General features: G+C 53.3%; 1 protein-coding gene across 1 annotated transcript in view; it reads right to left on the bottom strand.

The window, feature by feature from the left end:
• The window catches only part of XXYLT1 (xyloside xylosyltransferase 1), a 193,560-nt gene that overhangs the window by 147,471 nt on the left and 26,466 nt on the right, over window positions 1-19,623 (bottom strand). Inside the window, exon 2 of the mRNA XM_006156751.2 lies at window positions 8,435-8,582. Coding sequence (XP_006156813.1) covers window positions 8,435-8,582 — 148 coding nt within the window. The remainder of the gene's footprint in view (window positions 1-8,434; window positions 8,583-19,623) is intronic.

The following is a 19,623-nucleotide window of genomic DNA, read 5'->3' on the forward strand; positions in this document are numbered from 1 at the left end:
TGAGAGCACTGGAGCAAGAACGCTGGCCTGTAGATGACACTGGCTGGGAGGCAGGGAGCCTGGTCTTTGTTCAGCTAGGCTCAGTGACCTTGGGGAAGCCTCTCCCCCTCACTGCACCTCAGTTCATTTATCTGAAGATGGGGACCCTGGCATCTGCTGTGCCCCCTTATAGAACCTGAACAGCCTCTATGAAGATGAAGGATTGGGCCAGACCATGGCCTGATATTTATATAAGCTGGACCCCACATGGCCAACTGTACAGTTCAAATCCCAGACCCAGCAGCTTGAAAAATGCACCAGGTGCGTGTGCATGTGTGCCCAAAGTCCCAGGAGGAGAATGGAGGAGAAGGGATTGTGGTGTGGCCACCCCATGGACAGTACTTTCTTACTTTCCCTCTTTCTATTGCCCTTTCCCTGGTGAACACATGCGCCCACTGGCAAATTAAACATACCGTGTATACGTGAGGGATTAAGACCAATGGCATTTTGACCCTAGCCAGGAAGAGGACACCTTTTCTTATTATCTCAGATGGCCTCACCTTAGTGTGATCAAAGAAACTCAGTCAGACTAACAGCTCCCACAACCCAAAGGTGACCCCGACTCTTCCCAGGCACCTGTGGGGTGAGCAGGCATCTAGACCCCAGGCGACACTAGCACAGCTTACAGCCAGTGGCAGCGGCCCATGGACAGCAGTTCCCAAGGGCCCCCTTTGTCCAGGGGTTCCATTTTCCTGACCACAGGCTGAGTCAGGAGAGGCAGCCCAGAGTGGAACCCAGGGAGCCCACTGTGGCTAATGCCTAGATCTACTGCCAGGCCTGGATTCTGGGGCCCAGGGCCCACACTCACAGAGACTACAAATGAAAGTACTAAGGGAGGGAATCGTTTCCTTGACCTCACCAGGATTAAGACCCCACCAAGGTCTGAATCAGACAGAGCTAATCTCCAAAAAGCCTAAGAATACAAGACTCCAAAATGCTTTTCTTTTCCTCCTTTCCACCTTTCCCCCAACTTCATTTGCTTATCCAACAAACACAGCATTCATCCCATTCCCTTGGGGCAGCCAGTGTTCAGAGGAAAGCAATGGGATGGAGCTAATTTGCACTAAAGTGTAAAGGACTGAGAGGTGAGTGAGTCCAGGCAGCAGTATCTGCACTGGTTTTACAGAGTCTTGGACCTGTAACTGGAGCTCTGGGCGGAAGGCTGTCAGCTCTGTCCACTGTCATAACTCCTTCACATCCTCTTGTTCCAAACCCACAGAGTTTGCTAACAACTGCTCCCATGGCAGCCAGTGCAACGACCCCAACATCCTGGGCTTTCACAGGCAGAGGAGGCCACGTAAGCTCGGGCGCCGAGCAGGTCTCACAGGGCCCTGGGCCTCGGGCCACCTGAGCTGGATGCCGGGGTCGCTCTGTAGACCTCTCCCAGCCAGCCCCGCAGACACTCAGTCACAGCACGCAGCCCAACCTCAACCTCTCCCCCTGCGCGCCAGTCCGTCTCCCGGCCACACTGGCTTTCCTACAAGCGCAGGGCTGGTCAGGTTCCTCCCTGCAAAGATGCCCACAAAGCCAGCCAGGAGGAAAGTGGAATATGCTGGGCACGGAAGAAGTACCATGTTCTCCCACATGTGCGGAAATTGGAAAAAACAAAAAATGACCTCAAAGAAGTAACGAGATGAAGAATGACTGCTAAGCCAGGGAAGGATGTGGGACTGCACAGGGGGACAGGGATGAGCCGAAACATCACAGATGGATCAGAGGACCAGTGTCTGCTGGTACAAGATACAGGAGGAGGGGCCGGAGTGGCATGGAGGTTAAGGCACTGGATCCCACATAGCTGACTGCATCTGCGTCCCAGACTGGCAGCCCAAAAATCACACAGGGTGTGGGCACGCGTGCCCAAAATCTCGAAAGGAGAACAGAGAAGGGATTGTGGCATGGCCATCCCCGCCAGGGTTGGTTTCTCACTTTCTCTCTTTCTCTTTCTCTTTCTCTGGCAAGAGCACACGTCCTAAAACAAAACTAAAAACAAACAAAGAAACAAAAAAGTGCAGTAGAGAGAATTCACTTAACAATTCACTGTAGTTCTCAAAGCAACTAAGAAAGAGGCTTTTGAATGTTCCTAGTACCAGTAACGGCACGTACTTAGGTATGCTAATTATCCTGATTGGATAATTGCACACCCAAAAAATCACGTTGTACCACCAGAAGTGTGTATACTTATTACATATTAATTTTTTAAGTTTTTTCAAACACCCACAAGGCTGTCTCCTGGGTTCGAGCCAAGCCTGTGTGGATCATGCCAACCTTCCTGGCCCGTCTCCTCTCCCACGACTTTCCAGCGTGTGCCCTCATGGGGGCTGTTTCCCAGCTGTTCCCACAGCTGCTCCCACAACTCACTGCTCCTCTGCCTGAACCCCTCACTGCCCCATGTCCACACGATGACACTTCCTCCGCCCTGCAAAGCCCACCTTAAGCAGCACCTCCCCACGGAGCCTTCCTGCTTCCTGCCAAACGCCTGTGTCTCGACCTCTGCTGAAACCCCGGGCACTGTGCGGCTCCTCACTGTGGGCCTTGATGCCAGGCAGCCCTGCACATGTGCCATGAGCCCATGAACAGACATCTCTGAGATACCCGGAGGGCGGCACCACGTCATGCAGAGAACAGACCCTCGGCACAGCTGTGTGCTGATGGGGCTGACCGCAAGATGGTGGAAGCTGCCAGGGCTACGGAGGGACAAAAGGGACATCCCCGGGGACCTTAACTGCCTGAAGCACTGCAGGTTGTCTGGACGCCGCCTTCTCTGCCCAGGGAGAACCCCACCACTGCAGACCACGCAGCGGAGGCCGAGTTCAGCAAGCACTAAGGGACTGTGTGGGGCTAACAGGCTGGGCATTCAGGTCTGGACATCAGAACGAGCCAGGGTCGAGGGACGAGATGCCAGGTGGCAGGCCCAGCTGGCCTAGAACCCAGGGAAGGGCCTGACTTCTCGGCTCTTTGCTTTTCTCTCCTGTTAACTGGGGACAGTAACTGTCACAAAGCAGTTAGACAGCTGCCTGAGGTCCACGGTAGAGAACAGACATGAACGGGCTCAGAAAACCATGCAGCCCTCACCTGTGCAAGCCGACAACACCAGGGGCAGCAGGAGCCAGAGTCAGCTCACCTGCCTCCTCGAGGATCGCCTTCGGTCCAGTAATTCTACCCTTGGGGAGCTAGCATAAGGAAAGAATCCTAACTAGGGAAAATAATCTTTGTGCATGTGGATACTCATCACAGTGTAATTTATGATATTAGAACAAACAGAAGGCTGGGCCAACAGGTGGCATGGTGGTTAAGGCATCTGGATCCCACGTGACCAACCCCGCAGTTAAAGTCCCAGACTCAGCAGCTTAAAAATCACATCAGCAGGGCAGGGAGGTAACACGAGGGTTAAGAGTACTGGATTCCCACATAGCCAACCATGGTTCAAATCCCAGACCTGGCAGCTTGCTTTCTTACTTTCTCTCTCTTTCTCTCTCTGTCCTTCTCTGGTCAAATTAAAAATAAATAAATAAAAGTTAAATAAAATTATTCTTAAAAAAATAAAAATCACATCAGGACCAACAGTTAATGTAATGGCTATGTCACTGGATTCCCATGTAGTCGACTGCAGTTCGAGTCCAGACCTGGTGGCTTAAACTCACACCGGGTGCGTGTGCGTGCGTACCCAAGATCCCGAGAGGAGAATGGAGGAAAAGGGATTGCGGCGTGGCCATGCCCCCTGGGGGGTGATTTCTCACTTTCTGTCTCTCTGTCTCTCTCTGTCTTTCTGGCGAGCACACATGCCCTATAGCAAAAACCTCTCAAAAAAAAAATTTTAAAAAAGAATCACATATGTGTGTATGTATGTCCAAAATCCCAAGAGGAGAATGGAGGAAAAGGGATCGTGGCATGGCCATCCTTCCGGGGGCTGAGTTCTCACTTCCCTTCTCTCTCATTCTCTGTCTCTCTCTGGCAAGTGTGCACACCCTATAGCAAAGCGAAAGAAGAAAAGGAAAGAAAACATATCAGAAGTCATCTAGCTAGATGAAAACAGGGAAATGATGAAGTGAATGAAGGTTTATGCCCTCAATGGGACCATTCACAACATTCTCAAACATCGTAAGGACACAGAAAACGTGACGTGGGGTGTTAACTACAACAGTCTAAATTTTAAAAAGCTACCTGTTGGGAAACTACTAGAAGACAATCAAAGAATTACTAACAATATTTATATAGTAGTAAAGGAGTAACTTTATTGTAATGTTGCGATCAGATATGTTTTTACAAATGAGTGTTACTTTTAAAATAGAAAAGGAAGTAGACATATTTTAAACGTAGTTTAGGGGGACCAGCAGTTAGCATAATGGCTATGTCGCTGGACTCCCATGTAGTCAACTGCAGTTCCAGTCCCAGACCCAGTGGCTTAAACTCACGCTGGGCACGTGTGCATGCGTGCCCAAGATCCCAAGAGGAGAATGGAGGAGAAGGGACTGCAGTGTGACCATCCCCCCTAGGGGGTGATTTCTCGCTTTCTGTCTTTCTGTCTCTCTCTGTCTGGCTGGCAAGTGCATGCGTCCTATAGTGAAAACCTCTCCAAAAAAAAAAAGGGGTGGTTTAGGCACAAAAGAGTTACCCTTAAGCTATAAAGAAGGAAGGGGGAGGAGGGGCTTCGACACAGAGAAATACCTGGATTTCTGGGGCACACACAGGCTAGGAACCCCTGAAACACATCAAAGGAGCAGGCGTTTTTTTCCACCCAGCCTTCCCAGAAGGAGCAAGGGCTCAGGCCCCACCCACACACTATTCTCACTTTCCAGGAGAGAAAAGAATGCCGGGAAACAAACAAAATGACCCAAATAGCAAGAATGCAGCAATCACCGTAGAACAAGGCATCAACCAACGCACAGAACAAAATAATAATACAACTTCTAAGAATAAACATAAAAAAGGTACCAGCAGATGGCATAATGGTTACATTCCCGGACTCCCACCTGGTCGACCATGATTTAATTCCGAGACCTGGCAGTTTAAAAACTCATGCCGGGCACATGCGTGTGCATACCCAAAATCCCAGGAGGAGAATGGAGAAGGGATTGCAGCGTGGCCATTCTCCCTATGGGGTGATTCCTCGCCTTCTGTTTCTCTCTCTGTCTCTGCAGTGAGCACACATGTCCTATAACAAAAGTCTCTCTAAAAAAATAACAAATACAAATAAATAAAATAAACAAAAAAAAGGCAGCACCAAAAATCATGCCAAACTCAAGACAGCGCTGAGGATGTCTAAAAAGAAAGGATCCATCCAAAAATCGCAGGCATTCCAAGCCCAGGAGGAACTTGGCAGTAAGGCCAAGGGTTCTGCAACAGCAAGACTTCCTAGCAGGACACACCCCAAGCCACAGGAAACTCTAGGACTGCTTGTTTTGTTTTGTTTTGCTTTGCTTTGCTTTTAAAGTTTATTTATTTCTTTCTTCTATGAGCAAAACAGGCAGAGAGCGAGGGAGAACACCCCCAACAGGGTCTGCATGCCACAATCCACCCCCAGCCTCATCAGCTAGGATCATGGATATGCACGTTTGGCACGTTCAGGAAGGATGTGAACCCAGAACCTTCCATGTGGTCAACCTCACACACTGTTGGGCTACCAGTGCACCACTATCAGGCCCTCTGTCATTGCTTGTTTTATTTTATGACTATCAAATATTAGTAAATCCTAATAAGTCTTTCATTAAGAAGTAACTCGTGGGCATATGCAAAAATGAATCTCTGAAAGTACATTATTATTTACCTAAAGAACTCAAGAAAAGACTAGGTGTTTGAGTCTGCCTCAGCACATCTTAAACAACTCCTTCCTCACTCCTGACACAGGCCCTGCCAAGGGACGTGGCCCACACCCAGGACACCAACATCCTAACCTACCTTCTGCACTGACAGCAAAGCTCCGGCCGAAGTCTGCTGTTTGCACACATCACTCTCTGAGCAGTGCCAGGCTACAGGCGGGGCCGACAGAGGGCAGAGCGGCCCTCCTGGGAAACTCCTCCTATTTAGAAAGCCATGGGGAAGGCAGCCTGGGAACTCCCTCACTCCTGTTTCTGGCCTTCACAATTCGCTGCCCCAATCTCCCAATAGCTATGAAGCAGAGGTAGTTCTTCCCATCCCTGACAATCCCCTAGTGCTACATCTCACCTCCTCTGGGTACCCCAGGCACAGCCTGGCCTAGTGTCAGCACAGGCTGGGCAGGGACCTGCCAGCTGGTGGCAGAGAGCCAGGCTGCCTGTTCTCAGGTCTCCAGCTGGCCTTTGGCAATTGCATTCTATCACAGCATTGCATTCTAGGCCAGTCACCCATGTGAGGGGAGAAGACTGGTCAGGCCTCCAGGTCCGTCTAGCCCAACCACCACATACTGTTAGGCATGGAACTTCTGACCAAATCGAATTCTACCCCGAAGACTGATATACACTGCAGATCAAGATGGACAACGAGGGTCCAGCCCCATAGTGCAGCAGTAAAGCACTGTGCATTGGAAACTAGATCTCATTTGGCAACCACAGTTCAAATCCAGGCCCCAGCAGCTTGGAAGAAAGGCTAAGCATATGTGCACACATGGTCAGGATCCCAAGGAGAACTGGAGAAAAAGGATTGGGGCATGGCCATGCCCCACTGTGGGGTGCTTTCTCTCCCTCTCTCTCTCTCTCTCTCTCTACCCCCCATTAAGTGCAATACCCTCTGGCTATCTACCCATCCACCCATTCATCTCTCTCTATCTATCTATATAAGAAAAGAGAGATGGCTAGGAGTGGGTGGGGGCTAGGAGAGAGAGGTGAGACAAGGGGAGAACTCCTCTTTCCTGCACTCTCCAGGACTACAAAATTCCCCTTAGAGGAATTCCCGTGAGCCCTGGACCCTTCAGAAAGCAACCTGACACGGCTCACTGGGGAAACTGAAGCCTAGGGAGACAAAGTGACTGAGCCAACAGCACACGAGCAGTTAGTGGTAGAGCTGGGTCCAGAACCCACAGCCATCTCCTCCTAGAATCCATAAGAACAAGAGTCACATCTCCTCAAGTCCAAGTCACCACAGCTCCTGCACTAGCCCACCCAGGAAGTCACATATGGGCCACCTGATGGGGCAGAACATAACTGTTATTTAGAGAAGCGGGCCTGCAAGCCAGCCAGCCCTGGGTTCGAATCCCAGCCAGGTCAGTGGCTGTGTGGCCCTGGGTAGGTCAGGCAGCTCCTCGGTTGCCTCTGCCTCTGACCTCCCAGGACTGGCAGGAGGATTCGGTGAGCTGACAGCTCAACCCAGCACACTGCGAAAGATCAAAAATGCTGTCTCTGCTCCCTCACCCTCTCAAGTCAGCTCCCTCCCTCTCTCTTGCAGACCCCTGCTCAGCGGAGGGCCCCCTGAGGCTTAACAACTAAGAGAGCATTCAGGGCCCCTGCGGAGCTAGCACTTGCCTGTGGAGAGAATACCCCAGTCAAAATGGATGGCCTACTGTTCCCTGAAGAATGGACGACCTGCTGACCTACCTGCCAACAGGAAGTCAACTTCAAACCTCAGCTTCTGGGTTCCTGGTTGACCAGGCCCCTCCCCTCTGGTCTGCTGAGCCAGGGCAACCTCCTCCACCAATGAGCCAACTGTCCCCTGGGTATCAGGCCCCACCTGGTCTGGAAACCACCAGAGAAGTCCGCCAGCCTCAGTTCAAACGACAGCCCCCCAGAGCACACCTCCTCGCCCTGAGAGCTGCAGGCCGTGGTTCACCATGGCGAGGAACTGGGCAAGAGCTGGGCTCCAGAACCAAGCAAGGATCACTGGGAAGAGAACCCAGAAGGTGGGGCCCCCAAATGACACCCTCCAAGGCTTCTAGTGCGATGATCTGACTTGTCTGCCATTCCCCCAAGCTGGGCTGACCACAGACCAGACTACTGAATGCATCTCCCCAGGACAGGAGCTCAGAAGATACTTTTGACTGTGCATCCGAGTTTTGAAAAAGCCCTACATGGTCACATTTTGCACCTGTCCATCGATATTTGATGTTTTTAAATCAGGTAAGTACAGGTTCAAACTACAAGAACAGGACCACGAGCTGGGATGGAGGAGTATCAAGTCCAGTCTGTTATTTTACAGTTGAGCAAACTAAGTCTGCGGTTGGGGTGGGGGCAGGGGCAGAGTCAGGGCTGGAGCCCAGGGGCCCCACACTGCACAGCTCAGAGTCCTCCCAAACAACCCTGGGCTGCAGGACCCAGGCCTGCCCTGGCTTCTGTGTGGGACACTCTGCTGTACTAAGGGCCCAGCTGGCTCCTTGGGCTCTCCCTCACACCTCGGTGGAGCTCTCTGCTGCAGGGCACTGAGTGTAGGAGTCACAGAAATAGGTGCCAAAGCACACCCCCGGGGCCCAGGTCCGGGCGGCCCTGGTTACCTTTGGGCATGATCTGATGCATGGCGACTGAGAGGAAGAAGATGGAGTCGCTGTAGTAGGTCCCCGAACCAGCGCTGAAGTGCTTCTGCATGGCCTCCACAACAGGGAAGAGCTTGTCCGTCAGCACGGCGACATCATGGAAGATGACCTGGAGCAGGGATAGGAAAGCCACCAGGGTCAGCAAATGGACTCTCGCCCTGCACCCCAGACCCCCAGCACACACCTGGGCCCACAGAGGCAGAACAGACAGCATCTGTCCTGGCCCACAGCGGGGGCAGGGGTGGAGGGCAGCAATGGAGAGTTACAGAGATGGGAACGATGGCGAGTCCGCCCAGGCAGTGCAGGGGCCGGCTGTGGGGCTAGGGCCACGGGAGCATGCAAGCCTGCCTGTGAGGAGGGTGTGCCATGACAGAGAAGTGGGGGAGACACAGGGAAAGGGGATGTCCCCACTCTGCTTTCTGCTTTGGAACTTCAGCTGGGACACCCAGAAGGAGCTCAGTGCCCAGCAACTGAAGCTCGTTAAAGCACATGCCCTGGACCTCAGGACACTCGGCATGAGTGGGTGCTGGGTGACCGCCATGCGCATCCACAGGCCATCCGAGAGGGTGGGCAGAGAGGATCTGGCCAGTGAAAACAGAACCCAGAAAATGCTCCGTGCCGCGGTGAATTCATCTACCAGCTCAACCAGCACTTCCAAGTGTCCCGGACTCGCAGGCGGCACCGTGAGAGCAGTAAGGGGTAACCCGGGCCCACTTCCCTCAGAGCCCTGGGAAGGCCAGAGGTGCCAGCAGCTGCACAGAGCGCTACAGCCTATGAGGCGCTCACACACGCAGTGGTCTCCCGGACTTCACAGACATCCCCACAAATCACAAGCAAGAAGGCAGACGCTCAGAGAGGTCATGCTTACCCAAAGGCACCCGCGATAAACACAGTCAGAACCTGACCTGGGGCCAACCTGTAGCCTAGAAGGTAGGGAATCTGGATCCCACATGGCTGACCACAGTACGAGTCCTGGCCCAGTGGCTTGAAAACATGCCAGGCGTGTGTGCGTGCATGCCCAAAACCCTATGGGAAGGGAGAATGGAAGAAAAAGATGGCAGTGTGACCACACCTCACTGGGGAGGTCACTCTCTATTTCTCTTTCTCTCTTTTACGCCCTCTGCCAATATTTTTTTTTAATTTTTAATAAACTATAAGAACTTGAAATTGGGGCCAGCAGGTGACATGTAGGATAAGGCACTGAATCCCACATGGCCAACTCCATGGTTCAAGTCCTGAACCCAATGGCTTGAAAATCATGCCAGGCACATGTGTACACATGCCCAAAATCCCAAGAAGAGACTGGAAGAGAAGGGACTGTGGTATGGCCATCCATCTGAGGGGTGATTTCTCATTTCCCCCCCCTCTCCCCTTCCCTGACCCACAAGTACATATGCCCTATGGTGAAAACTAAGGAAAAATATATATAATATATATATATGAACTCGATCTAGTCTCCAGATTCCCAGCCCCGCATTATTTTCACTGTCAGCTCATCCTCTTCCCTCAACAGCTACCATCAAGGAAGGGAGACACTAGCACAACCAGCCAGGAGCGTGGACAAGGGCACCGATGGGACCCTGAGCTGGTGTCCTGGTCGGATGCGATTCCAGGTGGGAAGTTCCCCTCGCCCCCACGCAGGCCTCCTCGGAGACACCCATCGCCCCAGCACTCTGCTCACGACTGCGTGCACAGTCCTCCTGGAGCACGTGGGCCTCAGCATCAAGTCTCCCCACACTCCCGATCGGCCAGGAGCCTGGGTGCTCCTCCTGCTTCTTCCTCGGCCACCTGAGAGACCTCCTGGGCTGCCTCCCATCGCCCTCTTTGACAGCTGATGGGATAGGACCCGCCTGCCAAGTTATCACCCACAACAGACTCCCAGTTCAAGACCCGACCTGGGCAGGTGTCAGCAGCAAAAGGTAAAGACACCCGAACACCGGATGGCCTGATTCACTGTCAGCGGCCCCGCCAGCGGGAGAGAGCACAGGTGCAGGTCACCTGAGATGCTCAAACAGGTAGGCTCCATGCGTCATTTACCTTTGCCCGCTCCCTCTACCCACTCGGTTCGCTCCGTCTGGTCTCCCCGACCTGGTGGAGTCTCCTACACCTCCTCAGCTTTCCAGCTTCGGGCATCAGGCCCTGGCTGCAGTGGTGGGAAACCACCAGCCTGGTGCTCTTCCCTGCTTTCCGGTACATTTCCCTTATGTAAGTTAAACTTAGGTTTGTCTGAGTTCACATAAGTGTTTGCTTTTGTCCTTAGCGCTCCTTAAGTTTCTAAAACACTCCCAAACTTAGAAAAGTTCTTAATTCTTAATCTTGGTCTTCAACATCCCCTGAAACTTGTTTTATGTAACTCCTTAAACCTTGTATCTCTTTATAAAAGCCATTCTAAAGTGCCTTGATAGGGCTCTTCCAATATACGGCTTTCGCTAATCCTTTTTCTGGGTGCTTCTTTGTATTTTACAGACTTTCCCTTTTTTTTTTTTTTTTTTTTTTGGTGATTTCTCAGCTTGAGATGGGGAACCTGGATCAGGTCCTGCTATTTCTCAGCACACATACAAAGGACAGTCTCTCACCCCTACACCCCCTCCTCACTCGCCCCTGCACTCTCGCCCCGCGCCTGTGGCTTTTCTAACAGATTTTCCTCACCTCACTCTAAACAGCCTCTTGTCACCCTTCAAATCACCTTCATCATGCTCTCTGGCTTCAAATCTCCCGGGGCTCCTCACAGCCACTGGGTATAGCTCGAATTCCCAGGCCCAGCTAGTGAGGCTGCAAGCAGGCTCTGGTTACCTCCCTGCCCCAGCCTCCTCTTGTGATTGGGAAGAACTGACCAGGTAGTTGCCCACCCACCTTGCCCACCAGCCACACCTGTACGTCCCGTGTCCCCGTCCCGTGTCCTCGTATGTCTGCACGGGCTCTTCCCACCTGACAAACTCCTTCGGTCTTCCACCCTCCCAGCCTCCCACAGTCCCTCCGGCCCATCCTGTGCAATGCCACAGGGCTTCACTTTCCTGTCTGACTCACTCCACGGGCCTCTGTCTCTCCATCTGCTAGGCAGGCACCCCTTGAGGCCAATGCTGAGCTTACTCCAGGCCCCGCACCCAGCCCCGGCTCACCACAGGCCGGCAATAGAGGTCTACTAATGGGAGGCAGAGTCCTTGGGGCACGTTAGGAACCTCTGAGTTTCCTTGCTTCGTGGCTAAGACCGGATGACAACACCCCCCTCCTACTATACTGGACAAGCCCTGTGCTCGAGGCTGCCCCCTGCACCCACTCCTCAGTATCAGCCTCCCGTCTGCCTCCCTGCTCCTGGTCCCCCAGCCCCCTCCTCACAATCCCCTCTCCAAACATGAGCAGCTTTTCCCTGTGCACCTCATTACACCTCCAAACCCTCCCTGGAAGCAGGAATCAGGTAAGGAGCTGGAAGCTGTCAAGAGGGTTCTCACGGATGTGGAAGCCTCTGTAACCATTAAAAGCGGGAGAACAGAATTGGACGTGCGTGTAAACACACAGCATGCCCGCGTGTTCGAGCTCGGGGAGTGGGCTCGGCAGCCAGCTCACTCCCCAAGGCTCACCTCACCCCATGCACAGAAGGCAAGTGCGTCCCGTCAGCATTAATAGATCCATGAGGACAAACCGTACTTGGCACACTGTTCCAAACACTGCGCTCCCGAAGCCCGCTCCAATGAATATTTCATAGAATAAATCTACTTACAGATAAGTTAATAGGCTGCACGGAACACGCTTTTGGCAGCAAGAACAGGCCACAGACACTGCAAGGTGTGAATCGAAACGCCAGGGCCTCCCAAAGTCTAAAACAGGTTTGCAAACCAATCTCCCTGAGGACAGAGCCACAGCCTGGCCCTGGAGCCCCCAGACCATGCCAAGGTCCAGGGCCAGGCAGGGGCAACAAAGCAAGAGTGAACAAGAAAGAGAGACGGGGAGAGAAAGACGCTCCCGTCTGCCTCCCTGACCCAGAGCTACGGGAAGAATTACCAATAGCCAATGAGAAGACCCAGAACAGTAGTGCCTGGATCTATGACATTTAGAGATGAGAACAAAAAAGACAAATCACGGGAACCAGCAGTTAGCGTAATGGCTATGTCGCTGGACTCCCATGTAGTCGACCGCGGCTCGCGTCCCAGACCCGGTGGCTTAAAAAACTCACGCCAGGCGCGTGTGCGTGTGTGCCCAAGATCCCGGGAGGAGAATGGAGAAGGGATTGCGGCGTGACCATCCCCTCTGGGGGGTGATTTCTCGCTTTCTGTCTCTATGTCTCTGGGGCCGCTTTCTGTCTCTATGTCTCATGGCAGAGAGAGCTGGGTAATATCAGCAACTTTGAAAAGATTCAACTCTTGTGAAAAGGACAGTCTGAAAGAATGGGAGAGAGCGGCGAAGCTGCCTGAGGATCCCCCACGCACCACATTCTTGACACTTCCAACACAGGAGACTGAAGCAGCCAGTCATGGCGGAGCCTGGTGCCAGGCAGGGGGAGGTGTCTGCCAGCCCAGCCCTGTACTCGCTGGCACAGAGGCCTGAAGAGCCAGGCCGCTGCTCCTCTGAACGGTCACTGGGGACGTAAAGCCAGGCCAAAGCCCTCAGCTCAACTTGGTAGAGAAAACTCATTTATCACTTGACACACCCTCCTGGGAGGCATTTGTGGCCATGCTCCAGGAGCCAAGGAGGGAGGTGGCAAGGGCTGCCCGAGGTTTCCAGGAACCCCCAGGCCTGCTCGAAGAACAGCACCAGCTCCTCCGGCTGAGCCACAGAGCTGCAGGTGGGCTGCTGTGCTGAGGGGCTACAGTATCCACCCGGTGCTGGGCCAGAAACAATCCCCAGAGCTGCTGGAGGAGAAAGTAACAGCACAAAGTTTGGGGAAACCTACCCAAATCTAACATTCCTACTGTACCCCACCAAACGCTGGACCCCGGCCACTGCACCAATAGCAAGTGGGTCTTAATTTGTCCTGACTGGCTGTGGGAGTCACTGGGTAGGAAGGATTATACTGCGACCCAGCAAGAAAGTGTGCCCTCATCAATAGAAATGTCCACCCGGAGCCAGCTGGCATGCCCTCCATGCACCAACCATTCGCGCTCAATGGACCCGCAGTCTGGGCCAGAGCAACCCACTAGTGGGGAGTCAGTGCCTCCTGAGACGGGACGCAGAGTGGTATGTAATGAAAAGCCCAGTCCTGGGGGGTAGGCAGGTGGCATGGTGGTTAAGGTGCTGGACTCCCACATGGCTGACCGCTGTTCAATCCCCAGGCCTGGTGGCTTATTTCTCTCTCTCTCTCTCAGTGTCCCTCTCTGGTCAAATTTAAATAAATAAATAAAGTTAAATAAAAATAACTATTTCATTCCACAAACATACCAAACACTGGTACCCAGGCCTTTGCACTGCCTGCTGCTTCTGCTCAGAGGACTCTCCCAGACCCTGCTCTGGCCTGCTCCCTTCGAGTCATCAGGGACCAGTTCAAGCACCACCTCTTGAGATCTCCTTCACTACTCTCCATCACCAACGCACACACAAGCACACGCGAGCACATGCATGCACACGCAAGCGCGTGCATGCACACGTACACCCCACACACATATGCACCACCAGTCCTGGCTATTCCTTTACCAGAGTCATTGTCTCCAAAACACTCATCTCCAGCTGACATGCCTTATTTTAAGTGTTCAGTCATTTACTATCTGTCTGTCCCCAGCTCCCAACCAGCATGTAAGGCATCTGGAGGGCACACCCGAGGAAGGTTCAGCCAATACTTGCTGTGAGCAGGGATGAGCTGATGATGGGCAGATAAGAGCATCCTGAGGGCGTGACAGAGGACCTGCCCCAGGACACAGAGCAGTGGCCCTGCAGGACAGAGGACACAGAGGTCATGGCAGCTCCTTCCTAGCCCAGGATCCTCTCCTGGGCATGCCTCATGCTCCTGTATCCCGCCCCGGCCCTGACCACTATGACACCTGCAACTTCTGCTAAGGCGGGCTGGGAGGTGGCCTCCACCAGGAGGGCTGCCTGCTCTCCCAGACCTCGCCCACGCACACCGCTCCCGATGGCCTGGACAGCCTCGAACCCACGCAGAGCCTCAACATACCCACCTGCCTCCCTGGCTCTCTAGGTCGGGGACACAGGTGGAGCCCAGACAGACCCCAGGGAGGTGACATTCCGAAGCTGCCTGCTCAGCTAGGCTTCACGCATCGCCTTACCTGGGGCGCCCCAAGATGTGTACACACAGCTCTGCCACGACGAAAGAAATTCTAAGAGGCACAAAGGCCAGGCCTTTCAACACCTATAGATTTATTTCGACGTGTAAAATACTAGAAAAATTGGTAAAGAAAAAAAAAACGTTAAAAATTGGATTTCACAGATATTACCTAAAGAGAGATTAAGGAGGAAGAAAGAAGGAAAAAAATAAGTGTCTATTTAAAATACACATTAAGTGGGTAACAATTCAGGCAGTTCTAGGATACTGGCAAAAACCGTGGAGGAAACAACCCGATTCTGGAGACAGAGCTCATGTCTGTCACCTCTTCTTCTAAAGGAGACGACGCGTTTAAAATGCCATGCACAGCTCTGGCAGCCCCGAGCGTCAGGCAGACCCAGTTCCGGCCGGCCGCCTCCTGCTAGGCCTAGCACAGTTGACGTCAGAATGAATCGCCTAATTTCTCCCGAAAGCCACGTACTCCTTCCTGTCACCTCGAGGTTCAAGCCCCGGCACTTCTCTATGCAACACTCTGCCAGGCACACAACACACGATGGGCACAGGACAGGCACACAGCCCGGGACAGGCACGGGCCATGCAATGGGCACACAGCCCACGAGAGGCACATAGCACAGGACGGGCAAGGCCACGTGACGGGCACATGGTACACCACCATCTACTCTGTGGGACCACAGAGAAATGAAATGAAATGCGTGTGGGGCAGCAAGGCAGGCCGACTTGACCTCCTCTGATCCTCGCTGGGGCTGTGTCCTTTATCAGAAAGCAGCCATGACTGGGGAGTGACCCTGTTCAAGACGCCCCGGGGTGGCTGAGGCCCAGTTCGGAGGCCGGTCCTGCAATTTGCAGAACCCGGCCGGCCCCGTGTTGCTAGGGATGGCCTCACTTGGCTGTTCTTTCACTCCCCTGGAGGCCAGTGCTCCCTCTGGGCACACCCACTACAAAGCCACAGCACAGAAAGGCAAGGGTTACAGTCCTCTGGAGGCCACACACTTCCGGTCGGCATTCATATGAACCCCAAGTAGAACACTCGCCACCCCACCTAAGAGCAGCCTTTCTCCTGCAGGGATCAAAGCCCTCCACCACTCAGCACCTCCGAGGCCACCTGTTCGAATCACGTCCTCTCCCCTTTGGGCCAGGACGATGGCCTCCTAATGGGTCTTCCTGTGACCAGCTGTCACCAGCTTTATCTGCCTCCTCTCACTCAGAGGCAAAGCCAGAATCCTCACTCCAGCAGGGGCAGGATCCTCTCCACCTCTGATAGCCCGGGGCCTCGCAGTGCAGCCTGACACCCCAGGCATCTCACCCCAGGGGCTGCCCGGCCGGCCTCCTCCCTCCTCAGGCCTCTGCTCTGCCGGCCCGGGGCCTCGCAGTGCAGCCAGGCACCTCACCCCAGGGGCTGCCCAGCTGGCCTCCTCCCTCCTCAGGCCTCTGCTCTGCCACCTACTCTGGCATAGTTTCCCTGCCCACCTGATTACGTAGCAGGACACAGTACTCCCGACCCGCTAACATGTTGTATACCTGACTCGCCTGCTAGCAAGCCCTATGATTTATTCATCTGCTTTACACGGAACAAAGGAACAAGAAGTCTAATCCTTTCGAGCCCCTACCTCACTGTCTCCCAGGCAGCAAAGCGGAGAACGTTTATTTAATCCTCTTGGTGCCAGAACACGAGCTCCACGTCACCTGCTCTGTGTCTTCTGATCACTGGCGTACCAGGCTCCTAGGTCGGTGCCTGGCACACAGGGGCAGCAGTGGACAGCGGTTTCAGAGAGCAGCAACCCTGGATGGGGACACATGGCCCTCAGAAATGCTCGTCTCCAGGAAAGCCTTCTGCTGCCAGGAGCACCCACGAGGGCCAGCAGCCTCTGCTCCCTATACCAGCACAAAGCCACATTGGCTTCTGCCCTGGGGTCGGGCTGTGAGAAAGCTCGGACCATGTCACTGAGCACAGCTGGTCTGTGCCATGGGGCAGAGACAGGTCAACAGGCAACGCCGGGCCACTCACCGTGGTCCTGCGCAGACATGCTGGTCCCCAAGGCTCGGGCCCGGCAGCCTATGGCTGGGGAAGTGGGGACCACCTGCTGACTGTAAGCTCGGATGGGTGAGCAACATGTGCAGAGCTAAGAAGTCACACGCATGGCTGATCCGACCCCCTTGTTTGGGACAGGGAGACGGCAACCCAGCAACATGGGAAGGGGTTGGCCACAGGTTATGCAGCAGCCACCGGAGGGGCCAGCCCAAAGCTGGCGGGGCCAGGGCCTTCACCCAGCCCTGCACTGCGATGGGGGTGAGGGTCAGGGAGCCAGGCAGGCAGAGAGTGCAGCTGCGGCACTGAGGAGGGCTGCAGTAAAAGCGACCAGAGACATCCTCCTCTCCCCCCATCAGAGACTCTGAAAACTCGGGGAAGGGCTGGCCCAAGTCTAGATGACCAGAAAGGCTGGGGTGGTACCACTAAAGTTTGCTCCAAAGTTTCCCTACTTAAGGGACTGCGGCATGACCATGCCCCTTCAGAGGTTCTCTCTCACTCTGGGGCACACGTGCACCCTCTGGCCTATTGGGGGAAGAAAAAAAGGTTGAACAAGACCTACGTATATCAATAGGAACAAATTTCCAAACCATAATGTTGGGTAAATATATTTTTATATCAAAAGGCTATATGAGACCTCAATATAATTGCTTAAAACACACAAGCAATAGCATGTATATTAAAAAAAAGAATCTGAAGTGGTCCAGCCAGTGATATGGTGGGCAAAGTGGATGGATCCCATCTGGCTGAATGCACAATTCAAGTCCTGGACCCGGCAGCTTGAAAAACATGCTGAGAGCATGTGTGTGTGTGCCCAAAATCCCAAAAGGAGGCAGAGATGGAGCAGAAAGGATTGCAGCACGATCATCCCTGCAAGAGGTGCTTTCTCACTTCCTTCTCTCTCTCTCTCTCTCTCTCTCTCTCTCTCTCTGTTGAGCACACTCCCTATAACAATTTTTTTTAAAAAAAGGGAATAAAAAGAATCTGAAGCAAATACAGCAAAACGTTAGCACCTCTAACCAACATGGTAGAAACAGAGGTGTCTGATAACGCTCATTTCCTGAGTTTTCTGTTTTGATTTTTTTTTTTTTTAGAGAGGTTTTTGCTACAAGGTGCGTGCACTCATCAGAAAGACAGAGACAGACAGGAAGCAATAAGTCATCCCACAGGGCAGGTGGCCACACCGCAATCCCTTCTCTTCCGTTCTCCTGGGATTCTGGGCATGCACACACCTGCACTCGGCATGAACTTCAAGCTGCTGGGTCCAGGACTTAAACTGCAATTGGCCGGGACCAGCAGTTAGCGTGTGACTATGCTGCTGGACTCCCATGTAGTCGACCCCAGTTCGAGTCCCGGACCCGGCGGCTTAAACTCACGCCGGGTGTGTGTGCGTGCGTGCCCAAGATCCCGAGAGGAGAATGGAGGAGATGGGATTGCGGTGTGGCCATCCCCCCTGGGGGGTGATTTCTAGCCTTCTGTCTCTCTGTCTCTCTGGTGAGCACAGCACCCTATAGCGAAAACCTCTCAAAAAAAAACTGCAATTGGCCATGTGGGGAGTCCAGTGACATAACCAATATGCCTTCAGCTGGCCCCTTTCTATTCTGGTTTGTTTCATCATTTAAGAAGTGTAACACCTAACAAGTAAAATGTTGCAGAAAGGAGCACCAGCGGGTCCTGCAGGCAGATGACAGGCACTCTCCTGGGGAGAGCCAAGGGCAGCGGGAAGCCGGGCTGCAGGGGCTGCAGGGGCCCAGCTGGTTTGGGTTGTGGTGGAAGCCGGGCTGCAGGGGCTGCAGGGGCCCAGCTGGTTTGGGTTGTGGTGGTTGTTTTCATAACCGCAGGCACGCACGCACGCATGAAGGAGGAGAGAGAATCGGAGAGCTCCTCCTCGGGCTGGCTCCCGCTGTGATCACCTCCCTCTAGCACCCTGCCCACCAGCACGGTTCGGGCAACCTGGGCGAGGAATTTGACCCGAGGCCAGAGTGTAGCTTCCAGCGCCCCAACCTGGTATGCCACCAGCTACGCTACAGCAGCTGGGCCAGACCCCGATTTTCACAGATTCATTTATGGGTACGAGGGCCAGAGAAGACTGTGAAATGTTCCCTGTGAAGAGTCAAGCAAGAGTTGTGGAAATAATTCAAAAGGAGAAAAATCCTACACTGCTGGGCCATGATTTATATTATGAAAAATCAGAAACTCACGGAATGGCTTGGAAAGGAAATCTGACAATAACTTATGCTACAGTAGGTGGGTAGAGAGGTTTGGGAGAAAACAATATTTTTTGCTATAGAGCACATATGCTTGCAAGAGAGAGAGAGAGAGAGAAAGCCAGAGAGAAGGGAAGTGAGATATCACCCCAGGGAGGATGGCCATGCCACAATTCCCTCTCCTCCATTCTCCTCCCAGGATTTTGGGCACATATGCACACATACCCAGTGTGTTTTACAAGTCCCCTGGTCCAGGATTCGAACCACACAGTCAGCCAAGCCATGTGGGATCCAGCCGCCTTAACCAGCTGGCATCTTAGAGGAAAATTTTTGACACAAGAATGCATGTAAATAAGGGTGAAGCAGCAGTATACCACAGTAGAGGAAAAAACAGGGGCAATTCAGTACATTCTTCCAAAAAATATAAGTAAAACTGTGGGAACCAGCAGTTAGCATAATAGCTATGTCGCTGGACTCCCATGTAGTCGACCGCGGTTCGCGTCCCGGACCGGTGGCTTAGAACTCACGCAGGGTGTGTGTGCATGCGTGCCCAAGATCCCGAGAGGAGAATGGAGGAGAAGGGATTGCGGCGTGACCATCCCCCCTGGGGGTGATTTCTCGCTTTCTGTCTCTCTGTCTCCCTCTGTCTGTCTGGCGAGCGCACGCGCCCTATAGCGAAAACCTCTCA

The sequence above is a fragment of the Tupaia chinensis genome, unplaced genomic scaffold (assembly GCF_000334495.1).
Source record: "Tupaia chinensis unplaced genomic scaffold, TupChi_1.0 Scaffold000515_1, whole genome shotgun sequence".
NCBI classification, from domain to species: Eukaryota; Metazoa; Chordata; class Mammalia; order Scandentia; family Tupaiidae; genus Tupaia; species Tupaia belangeri.